General features: G+C 28.5%; 1 protein-coding gene across 1 annotated transcript; it reads left to right on the top strand.

Moving 5' to 3' along the window:
- Positions 1 to 1837: 1837 nt before the first annotated feature.
- On the top strand, positions 1838 to 3772 carry LOC133703974 (uncharacterized). The gene has a single exon (XM_062128726.1). The coding sequence runs from the start codon at positions 1904 to 1906 to the stop codon at positions 3353 to 3355; it is 1452 nt and encodes a 483-aa protein (XP_061984710.1). The 5' UTR covers positions 1838 to 1903; the 3' UTR covers positions 3356 to 3772.
- The last annotated feature ends 8570 nt before the right edge of the window (positions 3773 to 12342 follow it).

Below are 12342 nucleotides of genomic sequence, written 5' to 3'. Positions count from 1 at the left end.
ATATCCAATACCTAATAAACTTAATATAGAGGATAAAATTAAAAAAATTTAAGGATTAAAGTGAAAAAAATCTTGACATTTTACTATTAATTATTATAGTGAAAAACCAAGTCCTTCTAGTAGAGGTTAATAATAATAATAAATGTGGCCATTTTAATCTAAAAAGAAAAAAACATTATACTCCAAAAAAAAAAACATGAAAAAAACAATTAAGAAAGGGATCATGAACAGTGATGGATACGAGAGACAAACCGAAAGGTATGCGTTAAAGAATGAAAGAAAATAATTCTGTCCTACTTACATATAAAATTAAACATCTTATTTTATTCAAATTCAATATATTCTACCGATTTCTCAAACCAAAGAAAGCCCTTCAACTTCAAAATAAAATAAAATTCAATGCTCATAAGTTTAATTTACAATACATTTCTCATACGTTATGTGATTTTTCAATATGAGAAACGCAAAACCAAGCAAGACATCATCAAATTCAATTCCAATAACGATGAGATAGTTATTAGTATGTACGAATTAAATCCTTCCTCTCGGTGCTTTCGTTTAGCCTTAGTATTTGCATTTGCGGTATAAAAAATACAGTTAGATATTTAGTAATATATCAAATTGTGTTTTATATTGCGAAACTCATTAAAAAATTAAATTTAAAATGTAGCTTTTGTAAAACACTTTTACATATTTTTTTAATTGAGTTTTGTAAAACTTCGTTTATTTTTGCATTTCAAAAACATTTTTTTTCAAAATTTGAATTTGAATTTTATTTTTTTTACTTCAAATTAATTATTTTTTTGTATTTTCAGATCATTTTGATGAGGTGATATCAAAAATAATTGTTTTAAAATTAAAAAAAATTATTTTGATGCATTTCCAAGTAAAATTTTTTTTTTTAAAAAACCACAACCAAACATTTTATACATGTTTTTTGCTGCACACATAAATCTCAATCATAATTTTTACCAAATATATATCTAAATCTAACTAACCATATTTTTTTTAAACTTACTTTTTTAAAATTATAACCACAAAAGCTACCTAAAAAAACAGATCAAGACTCTCAAACATTAAAAATAAATAAATTAATTGATTAAACAACTGATTAAAAAAGGAAACACCAATATTGATTCATGAGTACTCTTTTACAGATAAAGAAGAGAAGGAGATTCTTTTATTTATTTATTTTTTGTTATAAAGGAGCCGGATTTGTAAGAGGAACAGTTGAAAACAAATATGCAACAATATTTGTTATTTATTTTTGTTACTGATTGGCCTATTTTTGAGAGCTAGACGAAGAGGAAAAAGAGATCAGAATTTATTTACAAAAAAAGAAAAGAAAAATTACATTTACTATTTGTCCAATATCATCAATTTTTACATTAAAATCTTAATCCATTTCGTAATATGCACCTTTTTAATAAAAAAAATGGCCTGAAAATTCTTCTGTACGTATTTCTTGGTGCATGGATACTATGATTTATATATGCAACATATTTTTTTTTCTATTGTTTTAAATATTTAGCCTGTTACATTTAGATCCATTGTATTCAAATATGAGAGAAGATATTATGTTTATGCCATTTATGATCTCAAACTAATCAACACCAAGCCTGTGTAAACGTAGTAGCTACAATTTCCCTGAAAAAAAGAGACTTTGAGCGCTAAAACTTTTCGGGGTGGCAAAGAGTTGACAAAATCTCCAGGAGGCCATGTGCAGCTACATAAAATTGCACAAGCTCGAGGAGATCCGGTATCAATGGTGGCAAGCATTAAATATCAGGTACACGACCCCTATATTCGAGCCTTGGTACTTTATAAATACAAAGCTTTCATTTTAATACTTTCTCGTAAAAATAAAATAAAAATCAAGTATCCTTTGAGACTTCTTCTGGAAATGGGGTTGAAATACCAAGCTTGCAAGAGCTCTTCATCTTCCAATCTCTTTTTTGTTAGATATTCAACCATTCTCACTTTAGCCTTTCTCTTTAGCTCGTGTTTTCTTTGCATTTCTATGCTTAGATACTTACAAGAACCATCAGTTTTGGCAGAGAAAGACTCATTTAATGGTGACCTCAGAGATGTTAAATTTGCTTGGAACAAGCTTTGCTTTGGACCGACTTTTGAGAAGCTCAAACTTGCAGTTTTCTCGAAGACATGGCCAATTGGTGCCGGCCCTGGTGGTATGGAACGCCATGCTTCCACTCTATACCATGCTCTTGCTGCCAGGGGTCATGAGATTCATGTTTTTACTGCTCCATCAGATAGGAAGCCTCACCTTGATATACACGAAGGTAATCTTCATGTTTACTTCGCTGCCAATGATCATGGTTCAGTCAATTGCTCTTTGGCATTTGAGATATTCAACAAAATAAATGCAAATGGGGAGTTTGATTACGTGCATACTGAGAGTGTTTCCTTGCCACATTGGAGGGCTAAACTGGTGCCTAATGTGGCTGTAACATGGCATGGGATTTGGTACGAAATTATGCACTCAAAATTATTTGAAGAGCTATTTACAAATCCAGATGGGGCTTTGCCGGGCCCCATGACAGAGCTTCAAGAAGCAATGCCACGGCTTATTGATGAGATCAGATTCTTCTCAAGCTACAAACAACATGTCTGTATAAGCCATAGTGCTGGTGAGGTATTAGTCAGCGTCTACCAGCTGCCCTTCAGAAATGTTCATGTCATACTAAATGGGGTGGACAATACCAAATTTGTGCACGACCCAGATGCTGGTGCAAGGTTTAGAAGAAAACACGGCGTCCCTGACAATGGGAGCCTTGTGATGGGAGTTGCGGGGCGGCTGGTTAGGGACAAAGGGCATCCACTTCTGCACGAGGCCTTCTCATTGATCATCAAACGCCATCCTGGTGTGTTTCTTCTTGTGGCAGGATCAGGCCCATGGGGAAAAAGGTATGCTGAGTTAGGCCCTAATGTCAAGACCTTAGGTGCCATGGATTCCTCTCAACTGTCTAAATTCTACAATGCAATTGATGTGTTTGTTAATCCCACATTAAGACCTCAAGGGCTTGATCTTACACTAATCGAAGCAATGCATTGTGGGAAGCCAGTTTTGACCCCCAATTATCCAAGCATAATTGGAACAGTGGTGGTGAAGGAAGAATTCGGGTACACATTTTCGCCCAATGTGAAATCCTTTGTTGAGGCCTTGGAGTTGACAATAAAAGATGGACCTAAAGTATGGCGGAACAAAGGCATGGCCTGCAAGGAGTACGCTCTCTCCTTGTTCACTGCGACTAAAATGGCCTCAGCCTATGAGAGGTTCTTCCTCTGCATGAAAAACTCCAGATATTGCCAGTATCCTCTGTCCACAGATTGTTAAATTTTCTTTTCTTGAAAACTACAAGTCATATTGGCAATAAATATACTCAACCTTTCAGGATATAAAGGTGGTAATGGAATGTGTCTTAGCTTTTGGTTTTATAGCGCACAGATGTCTGCTTGTGTTTGATGAACCTAACAGTTCATGTTTGGGCTGTTCTGTCAACATTGGTTGGACTACTGGTTTCGAAATGGTTATAAGATGACAGTCATTGTTTCTGTGGTAAAGCAATCTGCCTAGAGAAGCAGAGTTACTGCTCTGTGCCAGCTGCTGCAGAATTTGTAATATATTTTTTACAAATCAAGAACAATTAAAAATTAAATATATATAGAATCATTTTCTTGTTGTTTATTCGTCATTATTGTAAAATTTTTACTATTGATTTCAATTAATAAATTATCCTACAAATATTTAATATTTGGGTTGAATATGTATTTTTTGATTTGATGGCTGTAATATAAATGAGTTTGAGTAATAAGAAAATGATTCAAACTGTGATTGGTTATGTACAAAGTTTTTCTACTATTGGTGTGCCTAAAATTTAAATTGTGCGTCCATCCCTAGTTCTTAGACCAATATCATAGGAAGTTATAATTCTGATATCTACCAGATCTATTACTTGTGTTACATCTAATCATATTTGAGGATTATAAGGAGGATAGGTAGAAGTGTTTTCGCTTAACACAAATTTATTAATTATTGGAGTCGGTTCTTGCTCAATTTTTATTTTTTTTTACAAATTAAATAATTTGTTAAAAATTTCACTAATAAACATATAATTAAAATATCAAAAATATATATTGGGAGTATGAGAATGGAAGAATTGGGTGAAATCTTATGAAATTGTATGTTAACTTGATGTGTGTGTGAGAAACATTATATGGAATAAGTGTTTGATATGAGTTTGTGTTTAAGAAAGATTTTTGGTTGAATACATGAATCATATGTAGCATTAGCATGTGTGTTTGGGAAAAAGGGTGTTTAGTTGTAAAATTATTGAAGGGACATGAAATACATGTTAGTCATAGTAGAATTAGGAGAAAAATTAAAAAAAATTCATGAGTGGCCAACAATGTTAGGATCAGCCATTATAGGGAATTTTGAGGGGAGTTGGAAATTTGTTATATTATATTGTTTTAGATGTTTTAATGGTGATGAGAGTATTTGCTAATTGTTTGTGTTTTGTTTGAATCATGCTTAGTGTGTTGAGAAGTTGTTCGTATCGTTAATTAAATTCTATGTAAAAGAATGATTACCAAACATCGAAGTTGAAAAGTGTATTATAGTATGAAAAATTGTTAAACTAGATTGTGTGTTGTGTTTTTGATATTGAAAGCAATTTGTTTGAAAAACAAATCGAGGGAGCATGACAAAATGATGAATTTTATTAAGAATGGTCAAATTGTTAATTTAGTTAATTTTGGGAAAATTTAGGTAGGTAGATCTTGATTGTTTGATTTAATTGTATTGAGAATTATGTTAAGATGCCAAGTATAAGATAGTTTAAACTCAATGCTAGTATGTGGTTGATAAAATGTGAAAAATTAAGCCATTTGAATATTGAAATTAATTGATAAAAAATTACGTTATTTGAACATTGAAATTCGTTGACAAAAAGTTAAGAATTTCAACATATACATAAAATGTGGATATTAAATTGCAAAAATAAATAACAAAATGTTCAGACATTAAGTGTCATAGTAAAGACACAAGATGATATAAATAAATATGTGCGAGATGATATAAATAAATATGTGTGAGTTTGAGCATTTGATTGAAATTGTGGAAATAATAGAAATTTCTATGTCAAAACACTGTATAGATAATATAAATATTAATTGTTGATTTGTGAAGTATTAAACATAGAATTTGGGATATAAAAGTGTAAAACTCCAAGTAAGGGTTTAAATTGATGGCATGAATTATCTTGAGGATTATAATATAAATTGATGATTGTAATGTAAGGTTATTGATTGGGATTTTGAGATATATCAAAATTTCTATGATTGAATTTACATTAATGATGTAAGCATTAAATGTTGTTGTTTGGAGAGTTTGTAGGAAAGGAGGTCATAATGGGATCTGACTTCTCCATATTTTCTACAACAAGAGCTCAAGTTAAGGGTCATTCCTTTGTTTTTATAATTGTTTAAATTTTTTGTATTGCTAAAATGTAATATAAATTATAAGTATTTTAATCAATTGTATATTATAAGAGAATATTGCTTATGATCATGAGGAATATTGTTTTGTAAATAGGAGAGGAGAAATGTTATTATCATATGACTGTTACTGATAAATATAAAAAATATTACTATGTAAAAACGCTTACGAGGCTGGAAATTAATATGTATATGGCTTGTGATCAATTGCAACAATGAACCTTCGTATGTAAATCTAAATTGATCACAACAATGGTTATATATATATATTTGTGAATAATCATAACCACTGTAGTTAAGAGTTTAATTATATCGACTATCGACCATAACGGTAATCCATAAGGTAATAAATAAATTAATCATATGCAAAATCAAAAACTGATAAGTTAATTGATGTTTAGTTGACCATGTTGACATGAATAAGGTTAGGAAAATGATATTTAGTCCATTGTGTCGATGGGACTATAATTATGGAATTTAACCTATTTACTTTTAAGTTAAATAAGTGAATTGTGCTTGTCTTTTATGTAAATGTTTGTTATCTTTAAAGAAAGATAAAGAAGGAAAAAAATAGTAAGAATAGGAATGGACTGGGCAATCGATTGAAATAACTTGATTAGTGAATACTAATGATATCAACATAATTAATATTGATATCCAGGTGTGTATAAAGACTAATGATATCAATTTTATTGATATTAACATTGGTTCGTCATTCATGTACGCAGAGACTAAGGATTTGAATATCAAGAAAATAATGATAAATGAAATCTTGAGTATCCAAGATAAGAAACTAACTTTTGAGATACAAAATCGAAAAAGAGGATCATTAATATTGGCTATATGCATGTGATGATTATATGTCATATTAATAATTATTTGGTATAAATGTTTATATATTGATGAAATATGAAAATTATGGGTAAGCTCGAGGCTACCCATGAGTATTGGAAAGCTGATATGAGAATTCAGGAATTGATGAGATTTGATTGTTGACAATGTTTGTTATATTTTGTTACTTGGAGAAGATTTTTGGGAGGTCATATCAAGGGATGGTAAACTTTCCTAAAATTTCATTAAAATGAAAACAATAAATGAATGATGTATAATTTATTCTTATGAAAGAATTGCCAATCAATAAAATGAAAATATATGGGAAAAATAAAAATAGAAAAATATGTCTTAAGAAAACATAAATATGTATATGAAATGAATCATAGGTGGGAAGCTAAAATGGTGCATAACGAGTTAGAATAATATGAATATTTGGTTAGAATAAATTGCATATTCGAGAAGCTAAAAAGGTATAAACAAGTTTGTGAAACAAAAAGTGACATAAATGAAATGTATTGTAAAATGAAACAATGGTGTTAATCAGAAGTTAATGCAAAATGAAAGATACTACGGGTTTAAAATGTTTATAAGATGTATACAATCATATGAATTAAGTGTGTTTGAGGGAACAAATCATAGTATAAATCAAATGTGTTGTGAACAAGAGTTGTGGCGATGATAGTTAAATAGGTACAATGATGAAAGAAAAGCTCATTAAAGGTTGATGAAAATGTATTAAATTAGAATATAGTATAAATTGATTTATTTGCAAAAAGGATAGTGAATTGGTTATGCTTGCATCATTGATAAATAGTAGTAACATTGATGACATAAATATTCATTATGAGTTTCATGATTTCATATATTTTATAGGTAATTGCTCTAGGAGACCAGATCTCCTCATAAAATATTATTGAACTACTTAGTTCTTCTATATTGAATAAGTTCTAGTATTCTCTAATGAATGTTTGTAAATAAAATTCTTATGAATAAATTGAAAAGTGTTCTTCTCATAAAGCATTATTGAACTACTTAGTTCTCCTATATTGAATAAGTTCTAGTATTCTCTAATGAATGTTTGTAAATAAAATTCTTATGAATAAATTGAAAAGAGTAAAAAGAGATTGAGAATCAATGTATTTATTAATGATATTATTATATGTTGAGTTTAAAGCAATCCTTATGGCTATATAAAAATAAATTACCTCTAAATTTCATGTAAATGAAAAATAAAAAGATTAAAATTTCCTAAAAAATTTAGGGTGTTACACATCTGTTCAAGATGGTTAAGAAGCTCGCTCTATTGAAATAATGACTACTTCATCATATAGGTGATGAAACATGTAGCTTTAATATTGGTAATATTGAAAATTAATTTAAGGAAGTTATTTCCATATAAAGAGGTTATCATTCCATTCTATTATCCATTTGTCTGGAATAGACACTATTAAATAGGGGATGCCTGACATGTTATTTTTAATGGTTAAGCCTTGATTAGTAACATTTATATTAGGTGTCTCTTCATAATTATCTTTTAAATCCATGACACAATCACTAACACTACTATGTGATGAAGCAAGAGCGCTCTTGTTTGACTTAGACTTGTTTCTTCTTAAATGTATTAGGAAACAATGAACATAATTCAAAAATTGAAACATACTATCAGACACAAATCAATTATTTATTAAAAATGAATCACAATTAACCTACACAAACCAACTAATAACTTAATAACACATTATATTTTTTAATTCCAAAGTAACTCAATTCCCTCAATTTAGAAAAATATAACTCATAATCCAATAACTATCACACACTTCATAAGTTTTAAACATGCTAAGCCCCTAACTGTTGTTAGTTCCACACAAATGAATTTTTCTTTAATTTTCAACTAAACCATAAAATTGACAAAATAAATAAATGGTACTCAACTAACTATCCACTATTTACTCAATTTAAGAATAAATAACATGCATCAATTAATACCCTAATTGGTATCTATTAGTTACACTTCATTTAATTTTTTTCTAAATTTTCAACAAATCCATAATTGACTAAAATTAATTGGGACCAACTAATTATGCAATATTTTTTCATTTCAAACTTATTCAACAAGAATTAATACCTTTAATTATTATCATTTCAACACAAAATCAATTTTCCCTAACTTTCCAAATTAACCATAAAATTGATAAAAAAAATAATTGGTACCCATTAAATTACCCATCATTTTTTCAATTCTAACATACTTCAGTTTCAAAATCAAACTTAATTTCATCAAATGATAAATTAAATCAATTTTCCCTAAACCCAAACAAACCCTAAAAATACAAATCATACATTAATACAATTAAATTATTATTATAAAACAAGTAAAACATTATACAAATACTACATATAAATTTCAATAAATTAACTTAAATAATAAATGAGTGAGTTTGCTTACTTGGTGGAGTAGAGGTTAATAAGAAATAGAACCAGGAGAGGAAAGCTTAGGTTTTTGGAGAGATGCTGTATCAACATCAATGGGTTGTGGAGGTTGAATTTGTGATAGGGAGTTGTCAAGATTTGAAAATAAGGAGAGGGAGGGCTATTATAATGAATTGAAAGAAAAAGATAAAATGAGAAGAGTAGAGGACTATTGAGTTTTAAGTATTTTTTAAATCATTAATGAAATTCCATTCGTAATTCACACATTAGCTATGCTGATGAAATTGCTGATGAAATGTTTTTCTATTAATTATTTATTATGTCTCCGTTTATGTTTGAAATTACTAATGACAATTTTTTGTCACAGTTTTTATTGTTTAACCACAAAAAATATTTTTAATAGGCGTTTTCGTTGCCTTTTTTCATTTTTCTAGTAGTGAACTCAAGATAACGGAGTTGGGAAATCCACCATTTAGAAATGCATAAAAATAATTTCATATATCTGGGAGAATATGATTATTTGTTAGCGTACAAACAAAATTGACTTTTTAACTATGTTTTTTTGTAACCACTTGTATGATGTTTTTGTTTTTATCTTACATTTAATTGTTTAATGGACTGAACTTTACAACTCAGTGTTTAAAATGTTTTATTTGTGTCCTAGTTTAGAATTTGGATATTAAATATATTAAAATTTGAGTTAAGTATTTTTATGAGTATTATATTTGACATGGTTCATGTTTAAACGCAATAGAAAAGAAATAGAGATAAACACATTGATTAGCAATATAGAAGGACAAAATCATGATACAAAATATTGAAATTATGAAAGGGGTGTTTGACTAACACTTGCATGAATGATGAATGCTTTATCTTTGGTCTCATCCTTCTTTGAGTGTTAGGAAGTGCAGTAGTTTATACTTTTAGGTGTGTTTCAAAAACATGTTTCACTGGAAAAATCATCAAATTAATATTTTTTTTAGTATTTTTTAATAGTTTTGATGTGCTTGTTTCAAAAATAAAATATAAAAAAACAAATCTAAAAAACCTATTTTTATGCATTTTTAAGCTAAACCATTTTTAAAAAGCACTTTGCAACACCATTATAAACCCCATATTAAATAGCAAAATTTTAAACTGAAAAACAATAAATTAAGGAAACTTTTTATGATTAGAGATAAAAGTCTCCAATAAATTAGTTAAAAATCTTGGGCATGAAAATAAATAATCAACAATTTTAGTTTTGACAAAAATACCATGGAGGATATAAAATAAGGGGCATTGTTATAATTATGGAGAAAAACCCTTCTCATCTTTCATTAAAAAATAACCCAGCCAAATTAAGAGAAAAACTTATGAAATTTTGCCTTTCTCTTCCTTTTTTCTCAAAATTTTCTTAGATTATAGGGTATAGAAGTATGATAAAGTGTTTTCTATCCATTATATCAAACTAAATTAGAAAACCTTAAAGAGAGAGAAAGAGGGATTTAGAGTTTGGAAATTAGAGAGAAAAAGTGTGCAAATATTGAAGAGGAATACTAAAACCTTGGAATCTTTACAAAAAAACACATTAAATTGGGTGATGTGGTTGTGGTAAGAAGTTCTTATTCAATTAATTTTACCTATTAGCTTGATTTTGGTTGGTGGATTGAAAATCCCCAACTATCAAGTTTTAGGGTTTTTGTAAAGTTTAAAGAGAAATGCAAATTGTGTATATTAGTGAGTAATTATGATGTATATTTCTTGTTTAAGGACTAAATAGGAGAGATTAAAAACCAATTATAGAGAAATTAGGGCATTAGTGGTTGGACATGAATTGGAAATTCAGGAAAATTAGGAATGTGGATAATTTGTGTTTTTTTTAGCATTCTAATGATGTCGAAAATTCTTATGATTGATTGTGAATGTTGTAAGGTAGATTAATACAAGTTTATTTAATGTTGTCATACGAGTGGAATGATGAAATATTACAAATTGGATAGATTGTTTTGAAATTTATATTCTAATGATATTACGAAAGTTATATGTTGATGTAATGATGAACATGTGAAAAATTGGATAAATTTTATGGAAGTTATGTGATTTATATAATGATGAAAATGTAAAAAATTGAACAAATTGTATTGAAATTGATGTTATAATGATATTACAAAAATGATATGTTTGATATGATGATGGGCTTATTTGTAGGCATGATTGAGATCCATAAGAAATAAAATGTTTAGGTATTAGGTTATTGTTGTAATGTGTGAAAAAAAGGAAATTTGTGAAATTACATAGATGTTAGTGTTTTAATGGTGCTATGATGTTTATTGTTTAGAAGTTTAGCTAGGAACTTGAAATCTAGATGATTATGTTTATGTTGTGTTTAGTTTGGCAAGTTAGTAAAATATAAATTGAGAAAATAAGAGTGAGAGTTTGGTTGAAATAGATTAAGTTAGCCGCTCTAGCGGGGACTAGCTATGTAAAGTTAATAAGTTTCACGGTAAGAACTAGTTATGCGAAAATGAGCAGGCTATACTAACAGATTTATGTAGGGAATTTTATTAACCGTAATGATTACAAATAACAAAGAATCGATCTAGTATAAGCAAATTATTGTATTTGTATTTGCGTGTGTGCATTTAAAGTAGTGGTATGGTATGCAAGTGTAAAATGTACTTCCATGTATCTAATTTTTGTTTGTCTTATGTATATATTTCAAGTCCATCATATCTACCATAACAACAATGACACTATTGTTAGGACTTCATAGTGTATTAGGTAGAATTTTGTAACCTTCATTTTATGACAGTAGTTAAACTAAAGCATATTTCAAGTTTTAATATTTTTGGATTGTAATTAGTAAAATATAGGGTTGTTAAGTATTTAGGAATTCATTTTGTATATAGGTATATATAATTGCTTTCTTCTTGTAAAACAAAATTATGTATAATGGTATAAATATGAGGTGGATGAATATAATTATGATTGTGGTTTGAGTGGTGTGCCTAAAGCAGCATGTGAGTATAAATTACTTGAGTTGTTCTATTGGATTATTTTTGTTATTTGCATGTATTTTAAAGTGGAATAAAATTTTAAATAGAGTTTTTGTGTAAGGAAAATTCTATTAAAATTTTTGTTAAACTTAGATAATTCCTTAGTTAATAGAAAAAAAAAAAGAAATCCATCGTCATGGTGGATAGGTATGTGATTTTTAATTTGTATTACGCGTGATGAGTGAGAGTAACTTTGTACGAAAAAAATTTTAAATTTAAAAAATAATTATTATATTTACATGTATAAAATCATCATGATAATAAATATGAAAAGAATTACCATATTTACACGTATAAAAATCATGATAAATAAACAAAGAAGCATTAATTAAAATTTTCAAGGTGTTACAATACCAAAAACAGATAGTCTAGTGTCCGATAAAGACTCAACTCATTTGTAGCTTAACGTTGAGTACTCTTGCAAGACAACAAGGGTGACTTCTCAAGTTCATTAGTAAGTGTTGCAAAGCAAGCAAAAAAGAAAACGAAAACGAAAACGAAAACGAAAACGAAAAAACACTCA

The sequence above is a fragment of the Populus nigra genome, chromosome 9 (assembly GCF_951802175.1).
Source record: "Populus nigra chromosome 9, ddPopNigr1.1, whole genome shotgun sequence".
Lineage (NCBI taxonomy): Eukaryota > Viridiplantae > Streptophyta > Magnoliopsida > Malpighiales > Salicaceae > Populus > Populus nigra.
This window is presented reverse-complemented; position numbering and strand designations above follow the sequence as displayed.

Excerpts from the sequence above, each read along its gene's own strand:
- LOC133703974 (XM_062128726.1), top strand. The coding sequence starts at position 1,904 with ATGGGGTTGAAATACCAAGCTTGCAAGAGCTCTTCATCTTCCAATCTC.